Source organism: Anomaloglossus baeobatrachus, chromosome 10, assembly GCF_048569485.1.
Source record: "Anomaloglossus baeobatrachus isolate aAnoBae1 chromosome 10, aAnoBae1.hap1, whole genome shotgun sequence".
Taxonomy (NCBI): domain Eukaryota; kingdom Metazoa; phylum Chordata; class Amphibia; order Anura; family Aromobatidae; genus Anomaloglossus; species Anomaloglossus baeobatrachus.
In genome coordinates this window covers 48393534-48419938 of record NC_134362.1, presented here as the reverse complement: position 1 = coordinate 48419938, position 26405 = coordinate 48393534, and the positions used below count along the sequence as shown (strand labels likewise).

Below are 26405 nucleotides of genomic sequence, written 5' to 3'. Positions count from 1 at the left end.
CACCAGGCTACGGCTCAGCAGGTGTGTCAGGCTGCCACTTGGTCCAGTCTGCACACTTTTTCGAAGCACTACCAAGTGCATGCTCATGCTTCGGCAGATGCGAGCTTGGGCAGACGCATCCTTCAGGCGGCTGTCGCCCATTTGTGAAGTTAGGTTTTGCCTACTTCTCAGTTTGGTTTATTTCCCACCCATGGACTGCTTTGGAACGTCCCATGGTTTGGGTCTCCCATGGAAGGAACGATAAAGAAAAAGAGAATTTTGTTTACTTACCGTAAATTCTTTTTCTTGTAGTTCCGACATGGGAGACCCAGCACCCTCCCTGTTGCCTGTTGGCAGTTTTTTGTTCCGTGTATTTCACCGGCTGTTGTTAGTAGACAGAGTTCTGGTTTTGCCGAGTTTTACTCTATCTCTACTTATGGGTAGATGTCCTCCTTCAGCTTTTGTACTGAACTGGATAGATTGTCATCCAGGGAGTGTATATAGCCCGGAGGGAGGAGCTACACGTTTGAGTGTAGTACTTTGTGTGTCCTCCGGAGGCGCTAGCTATACACCCATGGTTTGGGTCTCCCATGTCGGAACTACAAGAAAAAGAATTTACGGTAAGTAAACAAAATTCTCTTTTTTGTTGTGCGCCATTTTTGGGAGTATACGCCTGTTGGAAGTGGACACCCAGATGTAGTAGACTGTGTCTTGGTGTCCGCCTCCAGTAAGCGTATACTCTCGAAAAATGGTGCACGACAGAGCACACGTTGACTTTGCACCATTATAGCCAATGACCCCGTTGGAGCATATGTCCGAAACCCGTTTTGTGTGGGGATCAGACTGAAGCCCCGACGGGACCATTGAATGGGGAGAGGAACGCAAGCGGCCTTACGTCCTCAGTGACCTCACACCCCTGGCGAGAAGCGCACTTGATCAGCAGGTACAGTTAGGTCCAGAAATATTTGGAGAGTGACACAAGTTTTGTTATTTTAGCTGTTTACAAAAACATGTTCAGAAATACAATTATATATATAATATGGGCTGATAGTGCACACTCCCAGCTGCAATATGAGAGTTTTCACATCCAAATCGGAGAAAGGGTTTAGGAATCATAGCTCTGTAATGCATAGCCACCTCTTTTTCAAGGGACCAAAAGTAATTGGACAAGGGACTCTAAAGGCTGCAATTAACTCTGAAGCCGTCTCCCTCGTTAACCTGTAATCAATGAAGTAGTTAAAAGGTCTGGGGTTGATTACAGGTGTGTGGTTTTGTATTTGGAAGTTGTTGCTGTGACCAGACAACATGCGGTCTAAGGAACTCTCAATTGAGGTGAAGCAGAACATCCTGAGGCTGAAAAAAAAGAAAAAAATCCATCAGAGAGATAGCAGACATGCTTGGAGTAGCAAAATCAACAGTCGGGTACATTCTGAGAAAAAAGGAATTGACTGGTGAGCTTGGGAACTCAAAAAGGCCTGGGCGTCCACGGATGACAACAGTGGTGGATGATCGCCGCATACTTTCTTTGGTGAAGAAGAATCCGTTCACAACATCAACTGAAGTCCAGAACACTCTCAGTGAAGTAGGTGTATCTGTCTCTAAGTCAACAGTAAAGAGAAGACTCCATGAAAGTAAATACAAAGGGTTCACATCTAGATGCAAACCATTCATCAATTCCAAAAATAGACAGGCCAGAGTTAAATTTGCTGAAAAACACCTCATGAAGCCAGCTCAGTTCTGGAAAAGTATTCTATGGACAGATGAGACAAAGATCAACCTGTACCAGAATGATGGGAAGAAAAAAGTTTGGAGAAGAAAGGGAACGGCACATGATCCAAGGCACACCACATCCTCTGTAAAACATGGTGGAGGCAACGTGATGGCATGGGCATGCATGGCTTTCAATGGCGCTGGGTCACTTGTGTTTATTGATGACATAACAGCAGACAAGAGTAGCCGGATGAATTCTGAAGTGTACCAGGATATACTTTCAGCCCAGATTCAGCCAAATGCCGCAAAGTTGATTGGACGGCGCTTCATAGTACAGATGGATAATGACCCCAAGCATACAGCCAAAGCTACCCAGGAGTTCATGAGTGCAAAAAAGTGGAACATTCTGCAATGGCCAAGTCAATCACCAGATCTTAACCCAATTGAGCATGCATTTCACTTGCTCAAATCCAGACTTAAGACTGAAAGACCCACAAACAAGCAAGACCTGAAGGCTGCGGCTGTAAAGGCCTGGAAAAGCATTAAGAACGAGGAAACCCAGCGTTTGGTGATGTCCATGGGTTCCAGACTTAAGGCAGTGATTGCCTCCAAAGGATTCGCAACAAAATATTGAAAATAAAAATATTTTGTTTGGGTTTGGTTTATTTGTCCAATTACTTTTGACCTCCTAAAATGTGGAGTGTTTGTAAAGAAATGTGTACAATTCCTACAATTTCTATCAGATATTTTTGTTCAAACCTTCAAATTAAACGTTACAATCTGCAATTGAATTCTGTTGTAGAGGTTTCATTTCAAATCCAATGTGGTGGCATGCAGAGCCCAACTCGCGAAAATTGTGTCACTGTCCAAATATTTCTGGACCTAACTGTATATTGCAGGCGTCCTCTTCATTACCTATCTATTGTGCATGCCTTTTAGAAATTTTACAATAGGGATTAACAAAGAAAAAGTTGTGACTTTCTTTTAAGAAATCCCCTCCTTTCTTTGTCGCTCCATTGGGAGACCCAGACAATTGGGTGTATAGCTTCTGCCTCCGGAGGCCACACAAAGTATTACACTTTAAAAAGTGTAACCCCTCCCCTCTGCCTATACACTCTCCCGTGCATCACGGGCCCATCAGTTTTTTGCTTTGTGTTGAAGGAGGCACACATGCACACAATGCTCCACATTTTAGTCAGCAGCAGCTGCTGACTATTTCGGATGGAAGAAAAGAGGGCCCCCGGCACGCTCCCTTCTCACCCCACTGAGTCGGCGGTGTTGTTAAGGTTGAGGTACCCATTGCGGGTACAAAGGCAGGAGCCACATGCCGTTTTCCTTCCCCATCCCTTGGGGGCTCTGGGTGAAGTGGGATCCTAACCAGTCATCCAGGCACTGGGACCGGGCTCCCTCCGCAGCCCCTGGTGGTATCTGCCGGACAGGAGACTGAGTATCGTCAGGGACATGGCCCTGCAACTACAGGTACTCTGTGTCCCCTTTGGGACGGTGCATGGAGCACCTGGGCCTCAGACGCTGCAGCGCCTGCAGTGTTGTTTTTTGTCCGGGACTACCGCGCCGACCGTGCCTGCTTGCCGGCCGCGGTTTTTACTTTAGTCCCCGGCTTTTGCGGCCTAGTACATTAAACTCCCGCCCCCGGGCCTGCCAGTCAGGGGCAAGGGCGGGACGGTCGGTCTGACGCCGACAGTGAGGGCTGGAGCACACATTGCTGTCCTCCTCCCCCCTCACTAATCCCTATGGGGCACCAGATTCCCGCACTTTTGTAAGTTACGCCCACGGCTCCCTCCTCCCCTGTGAACGCCGACAGCCATGTTTTAACACATCCTGCCGGTGGAGGACTTCTGGCTGCAGCTCTGGGAGACCCGAGGCAGGGAATCTGGTGGCCACACACCGCTGGAGCGGTTGGTAAGCCACACCGGTTACCGGTGCTGGTCCCCCTAGGGTGCTGAACTGTATATAGATACATTATATTTGTATACTTTTTCCGGTTCAGCTGTACTGTTAACTTGTGGCTATATACCCTCAGTGATCACGCTCCTGGGAGACAACAGCATGTCGTTCACAAGGAGCAAGGGGGCCAAGCCACAGGGTTATTTTGCTACCTGTACCTCTTGTGCGGCTATGTTACCTGCAGGTTCCACCTACCCTCACTGTGAGCAATGCTCGGCCCCTGTGGCACTCGCTCAGCCGGAGTCTGAGGCACTAGGGGGTCCCTCGGCCCAGGTAGAACCGCCGCCCCCCCCCCCCCTGTCCAGATGGCAGGGACAGAGTTTGCTGTGTTAGCCGACAAACTCTGAGTCGCTTTCTCATTCCATGACTCAGTCTATGGATAAATGGTCTGCTAAGTTTCTAGAGGTTTTGCAGTCCAGACCGGCCCTTACACAGGCCCCGGGCACTGCGGGATCACCCCCAGGCACCTCTCGGTCTGCGACTAAGCGTGTTCCTGGTGTGGCCTCTAGTTATTACGTGCAGGACTCCGGAACGGACCGCAGTCCCAGACCAGCTAAGCGGGCTCGCTTAGAATCTTCCCCGACTTCATCACGCAGTTCGGGGTCTCAGCTTGAGGATTCTCTAGAGGAGGAGGCGGAGGTCGCAGCTCAGGACTCTGACCCTGACGTTGCTCTCAATCTGGATACACCTGAAGGGGACGCCATAGTAAATGACCTTATAGCGTCCATCAACCAGGTGCTAGATCTGTCTCCCCCAACTCCGCCTACAGAGGATTCGGCTTCACAACAGGAGAAACACCAGTTTAGGTTTCCTAAACGTACCCGGAGTGCTTTCTTCGATCACTCTAACTTTAGAGATGCTGTCCAGAAACACAGGGCTTTCCCGGTCAAGCGATTTACTAAACGCCTTAATGACACACGTTACCCCTTCCCCGCTGACGTGGTTAAGGGTTGGGCTCAGTGTCCCAAGGTGGATCCTCCAGTCTCTAGACTGGCGGCTAGATCCGTAGTAGCAGTGGCTGACGGTGCATCGCTCAAGGATGCCACGGACAGGCAGATAGAGCTCCTACTGAAATCCATCTATGAAGCCATAGGCGCGTCTTTTGCCCCAGCCTTTGCAGCTGTGTGGGCACTCCAGGCTATCTCAGCTTGTCTGTCTGAGATTAATGCGGTCACCCGTACCGCTGCGCCACAAGTAACATCTTTGACTTCTCAGGCGTCAGTATTTGCATCCTACGCCATGAATGCTGTCCTGGACTCGGCTAGCCGTACAGGGGTAGCATCCGCCAATTCTGTGGCAGTCCGCAGGGCCATGTGGCTACGCGAATGGAAGGCAGACTCTGCTTCCAAAAAGTTCTTGACCGGTTTGACTTTTTCTGGCGACCGACTGTTTGGTGAGCGATTGGATGAAATTATTAAGCAATCCAAGGGAAAGGACTCGTCCTTACCCCAACCCAAACCAAACAGACCTCAGCAACGGAAAGTTCAAGCGAGGTTTCGGTCCTTTCGGCCCTCAGCCAGATCCCAACCCTCCTCGTCCAACAGGCCACAGAAGAGCCAGAGGAACTCTTCTGCATGGCGGTCTAAGTCACCTCCTCCAAAGACCACCGGAGGCACCGTCTCCAAGGCGGCCTCCTCATGACTTTCGGCCGCCCCAAACCGCATCCTCGGTCGGTGGCAGGCTCTCCCGCTTTTGCGACGCCTGGTGGCCACAAGTCCAAGACCGATGGGTGAGAGACATTGTCTCACGGTTACAGGTTAGAGTTCAGCTCTCGTCCTCCGACTCGTTTTTTCAGAACATCGCCGCCCCCCGAGCGGACCGTTGCGCTTTTTCAGGCGGTGGACACTCTGAAAACAGAAGGAGTGGTGATCCCCGTTCCCCTTCAGGAACGCGGTCGCGGTTTTTACTCCAATCTGTTCGTGGTGCCAAAAAAGGACGGCTCATTCCGTCCCGTTTTGGACCTCAAATTGCTCAACAGACATGTGACAACCAGGCGGTTTCGCATGGAATCCCTCCGATCTGTCATCGCTTCGATGTCCCAAGGAGACTTCCTAGCATCAATCGACATCAAAGATGCCTATCTCCATGTGCCGATCGCTCAAGAGCATCAACGCTTCCTGCGTTTCGCCATCGGGGACGAACACCTTCAGTTTGTGGCACTGCCTTTCGGTTTGGCGACAGCCCCACGGGTCTTCACCAAGGTCATGGCATCCGTCGTAGCGATCCTACACTCTCAGGGCCACTCGGTGATCCCTTACCTAGACGATCTCCTAGTCAAGGCACCCTCACGGGTGGCTTGTCAACACAGTCTGACCGTTGCTCTGGAGACTCTCCAGAGGTTCGGGTGGATCATCAATTTTCCAAAGTCAAAATTGTCTCCGACCCAGTCACTGACGTACCTCGGGATGGAGTTTCATACTCTCTCAGCGATGGTCAAGCTGCCGCTGGACAAACAGCGGTCGCTGCAGACAGGGGTGCAATCCCTTCTTCGGGCCCAGTCGCACCCCTTGAGGCGCCTCATGCACTTCCTGGGGAAGATGGTGGCAGCAATGGAGGCAGTTCCATTTGCGCAATTTCATCTGCGTCCACTCCAATGGGACATTCTCCGCAAATGGGACAAGAGGCCGACGTCCTTAGACAGGAACGTCTCTCTGTCTCTGGAAGCCAAGACCTCGCTTCAGTGGTGGCTTCTCCCCACTTCTCTGTCGAAAGGAAAATCCTTTCTGCCCCCCATCCTGGGCTGTGGTCACGACGGACGCGAGCCTGTCAGGATGGGGAGCGGTTTTTCTCCACCACAAGGCTCAGGGAACCTGGACTCCGACAGAGTCCTCCCTTCAGATCAATGTTCTGGAGATAAGGGCAGTGTATCTAGCCCTCAAGGCATTCCATCGGTGGCTCGAGGGCAGGCAGATCCGCATACAGTCGGACAACGCCACGGCGGTTGCGTACATCAACCACCAGGGCGGCACTCGTAGTCGTCAAGCCTTCCAAGAAGTCCGGCGGATTCTGCTGTGGGCGGAGGCCACAGCCTCCACCATCTCCGCGGTTCACATTCCGGGCGTAGAAAACTGGGAAGCAGACTTCCTCAGTCGCCAGGGCATGGACGCGGGGGAATGGTCTCTCCACCCGGACGTGTTTCAAGAGATCTGTTGCCGCTGGGGAACGCCGGACGTCGATCTCATGGCGTCTCGGCACAACAACAAGGTCCCGGCATTCATGGCACGGTCTCAGGACCACAGAGCTCTGGCGGCGGACGCCTTAGTTCAGGATTGGTCGCAGTTTCAACTGCCTTATGTATTCCCTCCTCTGGCAATGCTGCCCAGAGTGTTGCGCAAGATCAGCTCCGACTGCCGCCGCGCCATCCTCGTCGCTCCAGATTGGCCGAGGCGGTCGTGGTACCCGGATCTGTGGCATCTCACGGTGGGGCAACCGTGGGCGCTCCCAGACCGACCAGACTTGCTATCTCAAGGGCCATTTTTCCATCTGAATTCTGCGGCCCTCAACCTGACTGTGTGGCCATTGAGTCCTGGCTCTTAGCGTCCTCAGGGTTCTCTCAAGATGTCATTGCCACTATGAGACAGGCCAGGAAACCAACGTCAGCCAAGATCTATCACAGAACTTGGAGGATCTTCTTAGCCTGGTGCTCTGAGAGGGGGTTTATCCCTTGGCCGTTTGCCTTACCCAGGTTTCTTTCCTTCCTTCAATCGGGATTGGACAAGGGTTTGTCTCTCGGCTCTCTCAAAGGTCAAGTCTCGGCGCTTTCCGTGTTTTTTCAAAAGCGTCTAGCCAGGCTTCCGCAGGTCCGCACGTTCCTGCAGGGAGTTTGCCACATAGTCCCACCTTACAAGCGTCCGCTGGAACCCTGGGATCTCAACATGGTTCTACGGGCTCTTCAAAAACCACCTTTTGAGCCGCTGCGGGATGTCTCTCTATCACGTCTTTCGCAGAAGGTGGCATTTCTAGTGGCGGTTACTTCACTCCGTAGAGTGTCAGAGCTTGCAGCGCTGTCATGCAAAGGCCCTTTCCTGGTATTTCACCAGGATAAGGTGGTTCTGCGTCCGGTCCCAGACTTTCTCCCTAAGGTGGTGTCCACTTTTCATCTCAATCAGGATATCTCCTTACCTTCATTTCTTCGGCGCTCTATTGGGAGACCCAGACGATTGGGTGTATAGCACTGCCTCCGGAGGCCACACAAAGCAATTACACTAAAAAGTGTAAGGCCCCTCCCCTTCTGGCTATACACCCCCAGTGGGATCACTGGCTCACCAGTTTTCTGCTTTGTGCGAAGGAGGTCAGACATCCACGCATAGCTCCACTGTTTGTAGTCAGCAGTAGCTGCTGGCTCTATCGGATGGAAGAAAAGAGGGCCCATATGGGGCCCCCAGCATGCTCCCTTCTCACCCGCGGTTGGTGCTTGTAAGGTTGAGGTACCTATTGCTGGTACGGAGGCTGGAGCCCACATGCTGTTTTCCTTCCACATCCCCTGGAGGGCTCTGTGGAAGTGGGATCTTGCCGGCCCCCAAGCCCTGGGGCCGGGCTCCATCCACAGACCCATAGAACCTGCTGGATTGGGAGCGGGAGTGCCGTTCAGGGACAAGGCCCTGCAACTTTCAGGTACTCTGTGTCCCCGGCAGGCACGGACACTCTCAGGGCTTGCTGAGCGTGGTAGTGCGCCGGGGACAGTGGCGCTGTACGCTAGGGGTTAGGTCACTGCAGCTTTGCTGAGTGACGTTGTGTGTTGGGAACTACTGCGCCGACCGCTCCTGGAGCGGCGGCGCAGCTGCGACTTGTGGTGCGCCGGGGGCTTTGCGCCGACCGTGCTTTTACGGCGGCGGCGCTTCTAACTTTAGCCCCCGGCTTCTGCGGCCTAGCGCCGCTTCGTTCCCGCCCCCACCCTGTCAATCAGGGTAGGGGAGAGACGCTGCTCAATGGCAGCGCCGAGGGCTGGAGCTTTATTTACATGCTCCAGCCCTCTCACTAGGCACAAGGGGAAGCAGACTTCCCGCTCTTCGTCGGTGTACGCCCAGGGCCCGCCCCCCCTCTCCACAAGGACGCCGGCAGCCATTACACATGCGATCTGGCTGGGGAAAGGCAGCAGGCTCTGGGAGACCCAGACTAGAGGGATTTCTGGCGACCACACACCGCTCCTAAGCGGGCGGTAAGCTGCACAGTAGTGCTGGCCCCACTAGTGCCTCAGTGATATATTAGTGTACTTTTTTCTTGGTACCATATATATATATATAGTTGCACTGTAAGGTCGCTTCTTGGCTGGACACCCTGTACTGCTCTGAGGAGGCAGCAACATGTCATCCGCAAAACGCAAGGCTGCCAAGGCACGGGCTGTGTACACTGTTTGTACTGCATGTGGGGCTGATCTACCGGCAGGCTCCAATGATTCACATTGTGTGCAATGTTCAGTCCCAGTGGCACTTCGTCAGCCAGAGCCTATTGTGGTGGTAGCCCAGGCAGAGACGCCTGTGAACCCTGCCCCGGTAACGGGGACAGACTTTGCAGTATTTGCTGATAAAATGTCTGAGGCTATGACAAAAATCCTGGAGACCTTGCAGGCCAGGCCAGTTCCTCAGACCATGGACACTGCTGTGGCTATGCTCTCTAGTCCCCCTCAGTTGGAACTAATCCGTACTTCAAGGGGGTCTCAAGCATCACAAGCTGAAGTCTCTGACTCAGATGACAGTCCCAGGCAGCCTAAGCGAGCTCGCTGGGAAAGACCCTCGACGTCATCACACTGCTCAGGGTCTCAGCGAGAAGAATCTCTCTGTGATGAGACTGAGGACGGTGATCAGGATTCTAATCCTGAGGCCCCTCTCAATCTGGATGCCCCTGATGGTGACGCCATGGTTAATGACCTTATATCGGCGATTAATAGACTGTTGGATATTTCTCCCCCAGCTCCTTCAGCAGAGGAGGCAGCTGCACAGCAGGAGAAGTTCCATTTCCTGTATCCCAAGCGTAAATTAAGTGCTTTTTTGGACCACTCTGACTTCAGAGAATCAATCCAGAAGCACGACGCTCATCCAGACAAGCGTTTCTCTAAGCGTTCTAAGGATACCCGTTATCCTTTTCCCGCTGAAGTGGCCAAACGCTGGACCCAGTGCCCAAAGGTGGATCCCCCAATTTCCAAGCTTGCGGCTAGATCCATAGTCGCAGTAGAGGATGGCGCTTCACTTAAAGATGCCAACGACAGACAGATGGACCTTTGGTTGAAATCTGTCTATGAAGCTATCGGCGCGTCGTTTGCTCCAGCATTCGCGGCCGTGTGGGCACTACAAGCTATTTCAGCTGGTTTAGCACAGGTGGATGCTATCATGCATCCAGCAGTGCCACAGGTGGCGTCCCTAACTTCGCAAATGTCTGCGTTTGCGACCTATGCTATCAATGCTGTCCTAGAATCTACGAGCCGTACCTCTATGGCGGCCGCCAATTCTGTGGTTTTGCGCAGAGCCTTATGGTTAAAGGACTGGAAAGCAGATGCTGGTTCCAAAAAATGCTTAACCAGCTTGCCATTATCTAGAGACAGACTGTTTGGTGAGCCATTGGCTGAAATCATAAAACAGTCCAAGGGTAAGGACTCTTCCTTGCCACAGCCCAGAGCAAGTAAACCTCAACAGAAAAAGTGGCAGTCGAGGTTTCGGTCCTTTCGAGGCTCGGGCAAGCCCCAATTCTCCTCGTCCAAAGGGACTCAGAAAGGACAAGGGAGCTCAGATTCCTGGCGGGCTCACTCACGCCCCAGGAAAGCAAATGGAGGAACCGCTTCCAAGGCGGCTACCTCATGACTTTCGGCCTCCTCCCTCCGCATCCTCGGTCGGTGGCAGGCTCTCCCGCTTTTGCGACATTTGGCTGTCACAGGTCAAAGACCGGTGGGTAACAGACATTTTGTCTCACGGGTACAGAATCGAGTTCAGTTCTCGGCCTCCACTTCGGTTCTTCAGAACCTCCCCACACCCCAACCGAGCAGATGCCCTGCTGCAGGCGGTGGACTCTCTAAGAGCAGAAGGAGTCGTGATCCCTGTCCCCCCTCTGGAACGGGGGCGAGGATTTTACTCCAATCTCTTTGTGGTTCCAAAAAAGGACGGCTCCTTCCGTCCTGTTCTGGACCTAAAACTGCTCAACAAGCATGTGAACGCCAGGCGGTTCCGGATGGAATCCCTCCGCTCAGTCATTGCCTCAATGTCCCAAGGAGATTTCCTAGCATCAATAGACATCAAAGATGCTTATCTCCACGTGCCGATTGCTACGGAGCACCAACGCTTTCTGCGCTTCGTGATAGGAGACGAACATCTTCAGTTCGTGGCTCTGCCATTTGGTCTGGCGACAGCCCCCCGGGTGTTCACCAAGATCATGGCAGCAGTGGTAGCAGTCTTGCACTCTCACGGACACTCTGTGATCCCTTACTTGGACGATCTACTGGTCAAGGCACCCTCTCAGGAGGCATGCCAACTCAGCCTGAATTTTGCACTGGAGACTCTCCAGGCGTTCGGGTGGATCATCAACTTCCCAAAGTCAAATCTGTCACCGACCCAATCACTAACGTATCTTGGCATGGAGTTTCATACTCTCTCAGCGATAGTGAAGCTTCCGCTGATCAAGCAGCGGTCACTACAGACAGGGGTGCAGGCTCTCCTTCAAGGTCAGTCGCACTCCTTAAGACGCCTCATGCACTTCCTCGGGAAGATGGTGGCGGCAATAGAGGCGGTTACGTTTGCGCAGTTTCATCTGCGTCCACTTCAATGGGACATTCTCCGCCAATGGGACGGGAAGTCGACATCCCTGGACAGGAAAGTCTCCCTTTCCCAGACGGCCAAGGACTCTCTGCAGTGGTGGCTCCTTTCCACCTCATTATCACAGGGAAGATCCTTCCTACCACCGTCCTGGGCGGTGGTCACGACAGACGCGAGTCTGTCAGGGTGGGGAGCAGTGTTTCTCCACCACAGGGCTCAGGGTACGTGGACTCAGCAGGAGTCCATCCTTCAGATCAATGTTCTGGAAATCAGAGCAGTGTTTCTTGCCCTACTAGCCTTCCAGCAGTGGCTGGAAGGGAAGCAGATCCGAATTCAATCGGACAACTCCACAGCGGTGGCATACATCAATCACCAAGGAGGGACTCGCAGTCGGCAAGCCTTCCAGGAAGTCCGGCGCATTATGATGTGGGTGGAAGCCACGGCCTCCACCATATCCGCAGTTCACATCCCCGGCGTAGAAAACTGGGAAGCAGACTTCCTCAGTCGCCAGGGCATGGACGCAGGGGAATGGTCCCTTCACCCGGACGTGTTTCAGGAAATCTGTCGCCGATGGGGAAGGCCGGACGTCGACCTAATGGCGTCCCGGCACAACAACAAGGTCCCAACCTTCATGGCACGGTCTCGCGATCAAAGAGCTCTAGCAGCAGACGCCCTAGTGCAAGATTGGTCGCAGTTCCGGCTCCCTTATGTGTTTCCACCTCTGGCACTCTTGCCCAGAGTGCTACGCAAGATCAGATCCGACTGCAGCCGCGTCATACTCGTCGCTCCAGACTGGCCGAGGAGGGCGTGGTATCCGGATCTGTGGCATCTCACGGTCGGCCAACCGTGGGCACTACCAGACCGACCAGACTTACTGTCCCAAGGGCCGTTTTTCCATCGGAATTCTGCGGCCCTCAACCTGACTGCGTGGCCATTGAGTCCTGGATCCTAGCGTCTTCAGGCTTATCCCAAGGGGTCGTTGCCACCATGAGACAGGCTAGGAAGCCCACGTCTGCTAAGATCTACCACAGAACGTGGAGGATATTCTTATCCTGGTGCTCTGCTCAGAGAGTGTCTCCCTGGCCATTTGCATTACCTACCCTTCTTTCTTTCCTCCAATCTGGGTTAGAAAAAGGTTTGTCGCTCGGCTCCCTTAAAGGGCAAGTCTCGGCGCTATCCGTCTTTTTTCAGAAGCGTCTAGCACGACTTTCTAAGGTGCGCACGTTCCTACAGGGGGTTTGCCATATAGTTCCCCCGTACAAGCGGCCGTTAGATCCATGGGATCTGAACAGGGTACTAGTTGCCCTCCAGAAGCCGCCCTTCGAGCCTCTGAAGGAGGTTTCACTTTCTAGACTATCACAGAAAGTGGCTTTTCTGGTAGCGATCACATCTCTTCGGAGAGTGTCTGAGCTAGCAGCGTTGTCTTCCAAGGCTCCCTTCCTGGTCTTCCACCAGGACAAGGTAGTGCTGCGCCCCATTCAGGAGTTTCTCCCGAAGGTGGTATCCTCTTTTCATCTTAATCAGGATATCTTTTTGCCTTCGTTTTGTCCTCATGCAGTTCATCGGTATGAGAAGGATTTACATTTGTTAGATCTGGTGAGAGCACTCAGAATCTACATTTCCCGCACAGCGCCCCTGCGCCGTTCGGATGCACTCTTTGTCCTTGTCGCTGGTAAGCGCAAGGGGTCGCAGGCTTCTAAGGCCACCCTGGCTCGATGGATCAAAGAACCAATTCTTGAAGCCTACCGTTCTGCGGGGCTTCAGGTTCCATCAGGGCTGAAGGCCCATTCTACCAGAGCCGTGGGTGCGTCCTGGGCATTGCGACACCAGGCTACGGCTCAACAGGTGTGCCAGGCAGCTACCTGGTCGAGTCTGCACACTTTCACCAAACATTATCAGGTGCATACCTATGCTTCGGCGGACGCCAGCCTAGGTAGAAGAGTCCTGCAGGCGGCAGTTGCCTCCCCGTAGGGGAGGGCTGTCTTGCAGCTCTAACATGAGGTATTTCTTTACCCACCCAGGGACAGCTTTTGGACGTCCCAATCGTCTGGGTCTCCCAATAGAGCGCCGAAGAAGAAGGGAATTTTGTTACTTACCGTAAATTCCTTTTCTTCTAGCTCTTATTGGGAGACCCAGCACCCGCCCTGTTGTCCTTCGGGATTTTTGGTTTGTTTGCGGGTACACATGTTGTTCATGTTGAACGGTTTTCAGTTCTCCGATGTTACTCGGAGTGAATTTGTTTAAACCAGTTATTGGCTTTCCTCCTTCTTGCTTTTGCACTAAAACTGGTGAGCCAGTGATCCCACTGGGGGTGTATAGCCAGAAGGGGAGGGGCCTTACACTTTTTAGTGTAATTGCTTTGTGTGGCCTCCGGAGGCAGTGCTATACACCCAATCGTCTGGGTCTCCCAATAAGAGCTAGAAGAAAAGGAATTTACGGTAAGTAACAAAATTCCCTTCTTTGCCCTCATCCAATTCACCAATGTGAAAAGGATTTGCATTTGTTAGATCTAGTGAGAGCACTCCGGATCTACGTGTCTCGCACGGCGCCACTGCGCCGCTCTGATGCGCTCTTTGTCCTTGTCGCTGGCCAGCGTAAGGGGTCGCAGGCTTCCAAGTCAACCTTGGCTCGGTAGATCAAGGAACCGATTTTTGAAGCCTACCGTTCTTCTGGGCTTCCGATTCCTTCAGGGCTGAAAGCCCATTCTACCAGAGCCGTGGGTGCGTCCTGGGCATTGCTTCACCAGGCTACGGCTCAGCAGGTGTGTCAGGCGGCTACCTGGTCGAGTCTGCACACTTTCACGAAACACTATCAGGTGCATACCTATGCTTCGGCAGATGCCAGCCTAGGTAGGCGAGTCCTTCAGGCGGCGGTTGCCCACCTGTAAGAGGGGGCCGTTGTTTCGGCTCTTTTTATCGAGGTATTCTTTTACCCACCCAGGGACTGCTTTTGGACGTCCCAATTGTCTGGGTCTCCCAATGGAGCGACAAAGAAGAAGGGAATTTTGTTTACTTACCGTAAATTCCTTTTCTTCTAGCTCCTATTGGGAGACCCAGCACCCGCCCCTGTTCCCTTCGGGCTGTTTGTTCTTTTGTGTACACATGTTGTTCATGTTGAATTGTTCTTTTGGTTCATGGTTTCAGTTCTCCGAACATCCTTCGGATTGAATTTACCTTAGACCAATTTATAAGTTTCCTCCTTCCTGCTTTGGCACCAAAACTGATGGGCCCGTGATGCACGGGAGGGTGTATAGGCAGAGGGGAGGGGTTACACTTTTTAAAGTGTAATACTTTGTGTGGCCTCCGGAGGCAGAAGCTATACACCCAATTGTCTGGGTCTCCCAATAGGAGCTAGAAGAAAAGGAATTTACGGTAAGTAAACAAAATTCCCTTCATTCATTTGGATAGCGGTCTATAAGGAACCACTGTCCATATAACGACTACACATGAAGGATGTGACCATTAGTTATCATTCACTGTGTTTCAGAACAGTCGGTGTATGGTAACATCTATAGCTATTATGGATGGGGGTGCCGTTAAGCCAGAAATAAGGCTGGCCAAACAAGGCTTTGCTAATCTAATATTGGATAGAATAAATACTAAAATGAATGTTTCTTTGTCGCTCCTAATTGGGAGACCCAGACAATTGGGTGTATAGCTACTGCCTCCGGAGGCCACACAAAGTACTACACTTAAAAGTGTAAGGCCCCTCCCCTTCTGGCTATACACCCCCCCGTGGGATCACGGGCTCCTCAGTTTTATGCTTTGTGCGAAGGAGGCCAGACATCCACGCATAGCTCCACTGTTTAGTCAGCAGCAGCTGCTGACTATGTCGGATGGAAGAAAAGAGGGCCCATACTAGGGCCCCCAGCATGCTCCCTTCTCACCCCACTTTCTGTCGGCGGTGTTTGTTAAGGTTGAGGTACCCATTGCGGGTACGGAGGCTGGAGCCCACATGCTGATTCCTTCCCCATCCCCATTAGGGCTCTGGGTGAAGTGGGACTTTACCGGTCTCCGGGCACTGAGGCCGTGCTCCATCCACAGCCCCTGGAGGATCTGCTGGATACGGAGCGGAGTTTTCTCAGGGACAGGACCCTGCTCCATCAAGGTACTCCGTGTCCCCGTGCTTATCGCACGCACACTGCAGCATTGCTGGGTGTGTTAGTGCGCCGGGGTAAACAGCGCTGCTGCGCTGGTGCCGTTACTCACTACAGCTCTGCTGAGTGAGGTGACTTTGTACGATCGGCCGATCCGGCCGCTGGGGTCAGTGTTTACTGGTCGCGGCTGGGATTTGTGGTGCGCCGGGGACTTCCGCGCTGGCCGTGCATATATGACGCTAGATTACTACAGTCCCCGGCTTTTGCGGCCTAGTTCGTATCGTTCCCGCCCCCGGACCTGCCAGTCAGGAGGAGGGCGGGACGCTGTACAGTCCAGCAGCGTTAAGAGCTGGAGTCTGTTTTACATACTCCAGCCCTCACACTAGGCACAGGGGGACGCAGTTTCCCGCTCTTTTGTTTGGGACGCCCACGGTCCGCCCCTCTTCACAGGACGCCGGCAGCCATTCCTGCCTGCACGCTGAACTGCGGAGGGGAGGCTGGGAGACCCAGACAAGGGATTCTACGATCTCACACCCGCTTTTCAGCGGGCGGTAAGCAGCCCTCAAGGGCTCTCCCCCACTTGTGCCATAGTGTACTTTGTATTTTGTGCTGGCAATACTTTGCACTGTACAGTCGCTGGTGGTTTTCTGCTATATACCCTCCTTAGATTTCTCAAGGAGATAACAGCATGTCGTCCGCAAAAAGCAAAAGTGCCAAGGCACAGACTTTATATGCTGCTTGTACCGCATGTGGGGCTACTCTACCGGCAGGTTCCACTGACCCCCATTGTGTGCAGTGCTCGGCCCCTGTGGCAATTGCTCAGCCGGGGCCGCTGCTAGAGGTGACCCAGGGAGAACCACCTGTAAATGCTGTCCAGGTGACATGGACGGAGTTTGCAGCTTTTGCTGACAGATTGTCTATGACTATGTCTAAAATTCTTGAAACATTGCAGTCTAGACCAGTAACTCAGACCATGGGCACTGTTGATCCATTGCCCCCTGGTCCCCCTCAGCTGGACCACTTCCTAGCTCCGGGGGTGTCATATGCACCCCAGGGTGACGGCTCTGACTCGGACGACAGTCCCAGACAACCTAAGCGGGCTCGCTATGAGCGACCCTCAACTTCATCACACTGGTCAGGGTCCCAGCGGGACGACTCTCTGTGTGATGAGGCGGATGTAACTGATCAGGAGTCTGAGGCTGGGGCCGCTCTCAATCTAGATACCCCGGATGGTGACGCCATAGTGAATGATCTTATAGCGTCCATCAATAGGATGTTAGACATTTCTCCACCAGCTCCTCTTGCGGAGGAGGCAGCTTCACAGCAGGAGAAATTCCATTTCAGGTATCCCAAGCGTAAATTAAGCACGTTTCTGGACCACTCTGACTTTAGAGACGCAATCCAGAAACACCACGCTTATCCAGATAAGCGTTTTTCCAAACGGCTTAAAGATACACGCTATCCTTTTCCCCCTGACGTGGTCAAGGGCTGGACACAGTGTCCCAAGGTGGACCCTCCAATCTCCAGGCTTGCAGCCAGATCTCTAGTTGCAGTGGAAGATGGGGCGGCACTTAAAGATGCCACTGACAGACAGATGGAGCTCTGGTTAAAATCCATCTATGAAGCTATTGGAGCGTCGTTGGCGCCAGCATTCGCAGCCGTATGGGCGCTCCAAGCTATTTCAGCTGGGCTTACACAGGTCGACACGGTCACACGTACATCTGCTCCGCAGGTGGCACCCTTGACCTCTCAAATGTCTGCATTCGCGTCTTACGCGATTAATGCTGTCCTAGACTCTACGAGCCGTACGGCGGTGGCGTCAGCCAACTCTGTGGTTTTACGCAGAGCCCTGTGGTTGAGAGAATGGAAGGCAGATTCTTCTTCCAAGAAGTGCTTAACCAGTTTGCCTTTTTCTCGTGACCGATTGTTTGGTGAGCGTTTGGATGAAATCATTAAACACTCCAAGGGTAAGGATTCATCCTTACCTCAGCCCAGACAAAACAAACCTCAACAGAGGAGGGGACAGTCTGGTTTTCGGTCCTTTCGAGGCTCAGGCAGGTCCCAATTCTACTCGTCCAAAAGGACTCAAAAGGATCAGAGGGGCTCAGATTCGTGGCGGACTCAATCACGCCCAAAAAAGCCAGCCGGAAGAACCGTTACCAAGACGGCTTCCTCATGACTCTCAGCCTCCTCTCTCCGCATCCTCGGTCGGTGGCAGGCTCTCCCGCTTTGGCGACATTTGGCTGTCACAGGTCAAAGACCGTTGGGTGAGAGACATTCTGTCTCACGGGTACAGGATAGAGTTCTGCTCTCGTCCTCCAACTCGCTTCTTCAGAACTTCCCCACCGCCCGACCGAGCCGATGCTCTGCTGCAAGCGGTGTCCGCTCTAAAGGCGGAAGGAGTGGTGACTTCTGTTCCTCTTCAGGAACAAGGTCACGGTTTTTACTCCAATTTGTTTGTGGTGCCAAAGAAAGACGGGTCGTTCCGTCCCGTCCTGGATCTAAAGCTGCTCAACAAACACGTAAAAACCAGGAGGTTCAGGATGGAATCTCTCCGCTCCGTTATCGCCTCAATGTCTCAAGGAGATTTCCTAGCATCAATAGACATCAAGGATGCTTATCTCCACGTGCCAATTGCGCCAGAGCATAAGCGTTTTCTACGCTTCGTTATAGGAAGCGAACACCTGCAGTTCGTAGCTCTACCTTTCGGGCTGGCGACAGCCCCTCGGGTCTTCACCAAGGTCATGGCAGCAGTAGTAGCAGTCCTGCACTCGCAAGGTCACTCCGTGATCCCGTATTTGGACGATCTACTTATCAAGGCACCCTCTCAAGAGGCATGCCAACACAGCCTGAACGTGGCACTGAAGACTCTCCAGAGTTTCGGGTGGATTATCAACTTTTCAAAGTCAAATCTAACCCCGACCCAATCACTAACATATCTTGGCATGGAGTTTCATACTCTCTCAGCGATAGTGAAACTTCCACTGGACAAACAGTGCTCGCTACAGATAGGGGTGCAATCTCTCCTTCAGGGCCAGTCGCACCCCTTGAGGCGCCTCATGCACTTCCTAGGGAAGATGGTAGCAGCAATGGAAGCAGTTCCTTTTTGCGCAGTTTCATCTGCGTCCACTACAATGGGACATTCTCCGCCAATGGGACGGGAAGTCGACGTCCCTCGACAGGGAGGTCTCCCTCTCTCAGGCAGCCAAGGAATCTCTCCGGTGGTGGCTTCTTCCCACCTCATTGTCAAAAGGAAAGTCGTTCCTACCCCCATCCTGGGCGGTGGTCACGACAGATGCGAGTCTATCAGGGTGGGGAGCAGTGTTTCTCCACCACAGGGCTCAGGGTACGTGGACTCGGAAAGAGTCCACCCTTCAGATCAATGTTCTGGAGATCAGAGCAGTCTATCTTGCCCTACAAGCCTTCCAACAGTGGCTGGAAGGCAAGCAGATCCGAATTCAGTCGGACAACTCCACAGCGGTGGCATACATCAACCACCAAGGGGGAACACGCAGTCGGCAAGCCTTCCAGGAAGTCCGGCGGATTCTGACGTGGGTGGAAGACACGGCATCCACTATATCCGCCGTTCACATCCCAGGCGTAGAAAACTGGGAAGCAGACTTTCTCAGTCGCCAGGGCATGGACGCAGGGGAATGGTCCCTTCACCCGGACGTGTTTCAGGAGATCTGTCGCCGCTGGGGGATGCCGGACGTCGACCTGATGGCGTCACGGCACAACAACAAGGTCCCGGTTTTCATGGCACGGTCTCACGATCACCGAGCTCTGGCGGCAGACGCCTTAGTTCAAGATTGGTCGCAGTTCCGGCTACCGTATGTGTTCCCACCTCTGGCATTGTTGCCCAGAGTGCTCCGCAAAATCAGGTCCGACTGCCGCCGCGCCATTCTCGGCGCTCCAGACTGGCCAAGGAGGTCGTGGTACCCGGATCTGTGGCACCTCACGGTAGGCCATCCGTGGGCAGTACCAGACCGTCCAGACTTGCTGTCTCAAGGGCCGTTTTTCCATCTGAATTCTGCGGCCCTGAACCTGACTGTGTGGCCATTGAGTCCTGGATCCTAGCGGCCTCAGGTTTATCTCATGAAGTGGTTGCCACCATGAGACAGGCTAGGAAACCATCCTCCGCCAAGATCTACCACAGGACGTGGAGGATATTCCTATCTTGGTGCTCGGCTCAGGGAGTTTCTCCCTGGCCTTTTGCATTGCCTACTTTTCTTTCCTTCCTGCAGTCTGGGTTGGAAAAAGGTTTGTCGCTTGGCTCCCTTAAGGGTCAAGTCTCCGCGCTATCCGTATTTTTTCAGAAACGCCTGGCGCGACTTCCTCAGGTACGCACGTTCCTGCAAGGGGTTTGTCATATCGTCCCCCCTTACAAGCGGCCATTGGAGCCCTGGGACCTGAACAAGGTTCTAATTGCTCTCCAAAAGCCGCCTTTCGAGCCTATGAAGGAGGTTTCCCTTTCTCGTCTCTCACAGAAAGTGGCCTTTCTAGTGGCGGTCACGTCTCTTCGGAGAGTGTCCGAGCTGGCGGCGTTATCATGCAGATCTCCATTCCTGGTGTTTCACCAGGACAAGGTAGTTCTGCATCCAATTCCAGAATTTCTTCCCAAGGTGGTATCTTCCTTTCATCTCAATCAAGATATCACTTTACCGTCTTTGTGTCCGCATCCAGTTCACCAATTTGAAAAAGGTTTGCATTTATTGGATCTGGTGAGAGCACTCAGGATCTACATTTCCCGCACGGCGCCTCTGCGCCGCTCGGATGCACTCTTTGTCCTTGTCGCTGGTCAGCGTAAAGGGTCGCAAGCTTCCAAATCCACCCTTGCGCGTTGGATCAAGGAACCAATTCTTCACACCTACCGTTCTGCTGGGCTTCCGATTCCATCAGGACTGAAAGCCCATTCTACCAGAGCCGTGGGTGCGTCCTGGGCATTACGGCACCAGGCTACGGCTCAGCAGGTGTGCCAGGCGGCTACCTGGTCGAGTCTGCACACTTTTACCAAGCATTATCAGGTGCATACCTACGCTTCGGCGGATGCCGGCCTAGGTAGACAAGTCCTTCAGGCGGCGGTGGCTCACCTGTAGGAAAGGGCTGTTTGACGGCCCTATCACGAGGTATTCTTTTACCCACCCAGGGACTGCTTTTGGACGTCCCAATTGTCTGGGTCTCCCAATTAGGAGCGACAAAGAAGAAGGGAATTTTGTTTACTTACCGTAAATTCCTTTTCTTCTAGCTCCAATTGGGAGACCCAGCACCCGCCCTGTTTTTCTTAGGAAATTTGTTTTTTTCGGGTGCACATGTTGTTCATGTTGAACAGTTCGTTCTCCGAGGTTGTTTCTCGGGTTGAATTTGTATTTAAAACAGTTATTGGCTTTCCTCCTTCTTGCTTTTGCACTAAAACTGAGGAGCCCGTGATCCCACGGGGGGGTGTATAGCCAGAAGGGGAGGGGCCTTACACTTTTAAGTGTAGTACTTTGTGTGGCCTCCGGAGGCAGTAGCTATACACCCAATTGTCTGGGTCTCCCAATTGGAGCTAGAAGAAAAGGAATTTACGGTAAGTAAACAAAATTCCCTTCATTTGTACCTTTTGAATACATGCATCATTAAAACCCAGTACATCCGATTACAAAGTCATAAAGCCACTTAATTGCAGCTTCCAGAAAGGGGAACTCGTTACCAACTTTTACAATTCATAGGAAGCAATATGAATAGGTGTAGAGCAAGTTTCCCTGTTGACTAAGGCATCCAATAATTTTTTTTTTTATTTTTTTTTTTATTTATTCACCAGTTTATTTCCTTGCTGTAATTTTAATTACTCTCTATCGACAAGGAAGTGTCGTAAAGAAAAAGTGAAAAAGTTCTCTGTTGGTTCGCCTTTGTAAAAACATACTTGCTATGAATCATCGGGGCTTTCCCTTGTAAAATAAAAAAAAATATATACTGATCATTTTACTCTTCTTACTCTTTTAGTTGAGGGGCAATCTAACGATCCTGTGCGAGCTTTCACAAGGGTGTTCATCGCTGTGCCAGGCTCTGATGGAGGGTAAGTCACAATCCTCATTTTAGACCAAAAAGACAAACTAAAATCAATATTTCAGGCTAATTAACACTTCCTTGATGAGTATAGCGGGGTTTAGGCTACATTTACACATGTTTGTGGTCTGAATACGGACCAGTTGTCGGTCTCCCGACATGAATTTAACAGACTCAAGTATGTTTATTAGTCTGTTAAAGATAAATAAACATCAGGATTTTGGTATATAAGGTGCAGCCAGTGCAGCTCTGGCACTATCAGGCACAGGCTGTACATACCATTAGTGGGCAGCTCGGATGTTTAGGCTGTGAAATCCAAGTTTATGAAGTTTAAAAATTCATCCACTTTTTGATTGACGTGTGCACCTCTCCAGATAATATCCGGGCGTGTTATGCACCTGATTTCCGCCTGCAGCGATATCGTCTGCTGCAGCTAATCGGTAAGATCAGCTTTTCTCCAGTCCTGTTGTGACACTGCGCGCGCTCCCGCGGTCACAACGAGATCTGAAGAAGCGAGGTCTAGATGCAGAGAGATAATTAGTGTGTGTATATGTATATATGTTAGTAAGAAACAAAAACATTCATAAATATACATGTTAGGCTACATCAACTAAACTACATTTCTTTGTCGCTCCATTGGGAGACCCAGACAATTGGGTGTATAGCTACTGCCTCCGGAGGCCACACAAAGTATTACACTTTAAAAAGTGTAACCCCCTCCCCTCTGCCTGTACACCCTCCCGTGCATCACGGGCCCATCAGTTTTATGCTTTGTGTTGAAGGAGGCACACATTCACGCAAGCTCCACATTTTAGTCAGCAGCAGCTGCTGATTGTATCGGATGGAAGAAAAGAGGGCCCCCGGCATGCTCCCTTCTCACCCCACTAAGTCGGCGGTGCTGTTAAGGTTGAGGTACCCATTGCGGGTACAGAGGCTGGAGCCACATGTCGTTTTCCTTCCCCATCCCTTAGAGGCTCTGGGAGAAGTGGGATCCTAACCGGTCACCATTCACTGGAACCGGGCTCCCTCCGCAGCCCCTGGGGGAATCTGACGAACAGGAGACTGGATATCATCAGGGACAGGGCCCTGCATCTATAAGGTACTCTGTGTCCCCTTGGGGACGCTGCATGGAGCGCCTGTGTTACAGACGCTGCAGCGGCTGCTGTGTGTTTGTGAGGCCGGGACTACCGCGCCTGTTTGTCGGCCGCGTTATCAAATTTAGTCCCCGGCTTCTGCGGCCTAGTACCATAACTCCCGGGCCTGCCAGTCAGGGGTAAGAGCGGGACGGTCGACCTGACGTCGGCAGTGAGGGCTGGAGCATACTTTGGTATCCTCCTCCCCCCTCACTGAGCACTGTGGGGCACCAGATTCCCGCACTTTATTAGGCACGCCCACGGCTCCCTCCTCCCCTGAGAACGCTGGCAGCCATTGTTATAATCACTTCTGCCGGTGGAGGATTTCAGAACGAGCTCTGCAGCTTTGGGAGGCCCAGGCAGGGAATCTGGTGGACACACAACCGCTTTGGGCGGTCGGTAAGCCACACCGGTTACCAGGTGCTGGCCCCCCTGGGGTGCCGAAGTGTATATATATGTGTGTATATATATATTTGTGTGTATATATATATATATATATATATATATACTTTCTCTGTTCGGCCGCATTATTTGCTTTTGGCTATATAACCTCACTGATCACTCTAAGAGGAGACAACAGCATGTCGTCCTCAAAGAGCAAGGGTGCCAAGACACAGGCTTATTTTGCAACCTGTACCTCTTGTGCGGCTATGTTACCTGCAGGTTCCACCTACCCTCATTGTGTGCAATGCTCGGCCCCTGTGGCACTCACTCAGCCGGAGCCTCGGGCACTGGTGGGACCCTCGGCTCAGGTAGAACCGCCGGCTTCCACTGTCCTGGTGGTAGGGACAGAGTTTGCAGTTTTGGCTGAGAAACTCTGAGTCGCTTTCACAATCCATGGCTCAGTCTATGGACAGATGGTCTGCTAAGATACTAGAAGCCTTGCAGTCCAGACCGGTAACACAGGCCCAGGGCACTGTGAGTTCATCGCCCCCAGGCCCCTCTCGGTCGGCGCAGCAAAGTGCTCCTGGGGTGACACCTAGGTCCCACGGTGAGGACTCCGACACGGACCGCAGTCCCAGACCGGCTAAGCGGGCTCGCTGGGAACCTTCCCCGACTTCATCACGCTGTTCGGGGTCTCAGCATGAGGACTCTCTGGAGGATGAAACGGAGGTCGCAGCTCAGGGCTCTGATCCTGACGTTGCTCTCAATCTTGATACACCTGAAGGGGACGCCATAGTAAATGACCTTATAGCGTCCATCAACCAGGTGCTAGATCTTTCTCCCCCACCTCCACCTATAGAGGAGTCGGCTTCGCAGCAGGAGAAACACCAGTTTAGGTTTCCCAAACGTACACGGAGTGCGTTTTTCGATCACTCTAACTTCAGAGATGCTGTCCAAAAGCACAGAGCATTTCCGGACAAGCGCTTTACTAAGCGCCTTAATGACACACGTTACCCCTTCCCCCCTGACGTAGTTAAGGGTTGGGCTCAGTGTCCCAAGGTGGATCCCCCAGTCTCCAGACTGGCGGCTAGATCAGTAGTATCTGTGGCAGATGGTTCATCGCTCAAGGATGCCACTGACAGGCAGATAGAGCTCATGATGAAATCCATCTATGAAGCCATAGGCGCGTCTTTTGCTCCGGCATTCGCAGCCGTGTGGGCACTCCAAGCTATCTCAGCTTGTCTGTCTGAGATTAATGTGGTCACACGTACCTCTGCTCCGCAGGTTGTGTCTTTGACTTCTCAGGCGTGGGCCTTTTCGTCCTACGCCATGAATGCCGTCCTGGACTCTGCGAGCCGTACAGCGGTAGCATCCGCCAATTCGGTGGCAGTCCGCAGGGCCATGTGGCTACGCGAATGGAAGGCAGACTCTGCTTCCAAGAAGTTCTTAACCGGTTTGCCATTTTCTGGCGACCGTTTGTTTGGCGAGCAATTGGACGAAATTATTAAACAATCCAAGGGAAAGGACTCGTCCTTACCCCAGTCCAAACCAAACAGACCTCAGCAACGAAAGATACAACCGAGGTTTCGGTCCTTTCGGCCCTCAGCCAGGTCCCATTCCTCCACGTCCAACAGATCAGAGAAGGGCCAGAGGAACTCTTCTGCATGGCGGTCTAAGTCACGTCCTAAAAAGACCGCCGGAGGAACCGCCTCCAAGGCGGCCACCTCATGACTTTCGGCCTCCCCAAACCGCATCCTCGGTCGGTGGCAGGCTCTCCCGCTTTTGCGACGCCTGGTGGCCACATGTCCAAGACCGATGGGTGAGAGACATTCTGTCTCACGGTTACAGGATAGAGCTCCGTTCTCGTCCTCCGACTCGTTTCTTCAGAACATCTCCGCCCCCCGAGCGAGCCGATGCACTTTTTCAGGCGGTAAACACTCTGAAGGCAGAGGGAGTTGTGATCCCCGTTCCCCTTCAATAACGTGGTCGCGGTTTTTACACCAACTTGTTCGTGGTGCCAAAAAAGGACGGATCATTCCGTCCCGTTCTGGACCTCAAACTGCTCAACAGACACGTGACAACCAGACGGTTTCGGATGTAATCTCTCCGCTCTGTCATCGCCTCGATGTCCCAAGGAGACTTCCTAGCATCAATCGACATCAGGGATGCTTATCTCCATGTGCCGATCGCACCAGAGCATCAACGCTTCCTGCGTTTCGCCATCGGGGACGAACACCTTCAGTTCGTGGCACTGCCTTTCGGCCTGGCGACAGCCCCACGGGTCTTCACCAAGGTCATGGCATCAGTGGTGGCGGTCCTACACTCTCAGGGCCACTCGGTGATCCCTTACTTAGATGATCTCCTAGTCAAGGCACCCTCCCGGGTGGCATGTCAACACAGCCTGACCATTGCTCTGGAGACTCTCCAGAGGTTCGGGTGGATCAGTTCAGGACTGGTCGCAGTTTCGACTGCCTTATGTATTTCCTCCTCTGGCACTGCTGCCCAGAGTGTTACGCAAGATCAGGTCCGACTGCCGCCGCGCCATCCTCGTCGCTCCAGACTGGCCGAGGAGGTCGTGGTACCCGGATCTGTGGCACCTCACGGTGGGTCAACCGTGGGCACTCCCAGACCGACCAGACTTGCTGTCTCAAGGGCCATTTTTCCATCTGAATTCTGCGGCCCTCAACCTCGACTGTGTGGCCATTGAGTCCTGGCTCCTAGCGTCCTCAGGGTTATCTCTATCACGCCTTTCGCAGAAGGTGGCCTTCCTAGTGGCAGTCACATCACTTCGGAGAGTGTCTGAGCTAGCAGCGCTGTCATGCAAAGCCCCCTTCCTGGTGTTTCACCAGGATAAGGTGGTTCTGCGTCCAGTCCCGGAACTTCTACCTAAGGTGGTATCCCCTTTTCATCTCAATCAGGATATCTCCTTACCTTCCTTTTGCCCTCATCCAGTTCACCAATGTGAAAAGGATTTGCACTTGTTAGATCTCGTAAGAGCACTCCGGCTCTACATTTCGCGCACGGCGCCCCTGCGCCGTTCGGATGCGCTCTTTGTCCTTGTCGCTGGCCAGCGTAAGGGGTCGCAGGCTTCCAAGTCAACCTTGACTCGGTGGATCAAGGAACTGATTCTTGAAGCCTACCGTTCTTCTGGGCTTCCGATTCCTTTAGGGCTGAAAGCCCATTCTACCAGAGCCGTAGGTGCATCCTGGGTATTGCGGCACCAGGCTACGGCTCAGCAGGTGTGTCAGGCGGCTACCTGGTCGAGTCTGCACACTTTCACGAAACACTATCAGGTGCATGCCTATGCTTCGGCAGACGCCAGTCTAGGTAGGCGAGTCCTTCAGGCGGCGGTTG

The 26405-nt window shown here is 52.7% G+C and overlaps 1 protein-coding gene across 1 annotated transcript in view; it reads left to right on the top strand.

Annotated features, from left to right (window-relative positions):
• NXF1 (nuclear RNA export factor 1) overlaps positions 1 to 26405 on the top strand; it is a 173889-nt gene that overhangs the window by 127967 nt on the left and 19517 nt on the right. Inside the window, 1 exon segment of the mRNA XM_075326585.1 lies at positions 21472 to 21544. Within this exon segment, the coding sequence (XP_075182700.1) occupies positions 21472 to 21544 (73 nt within the window).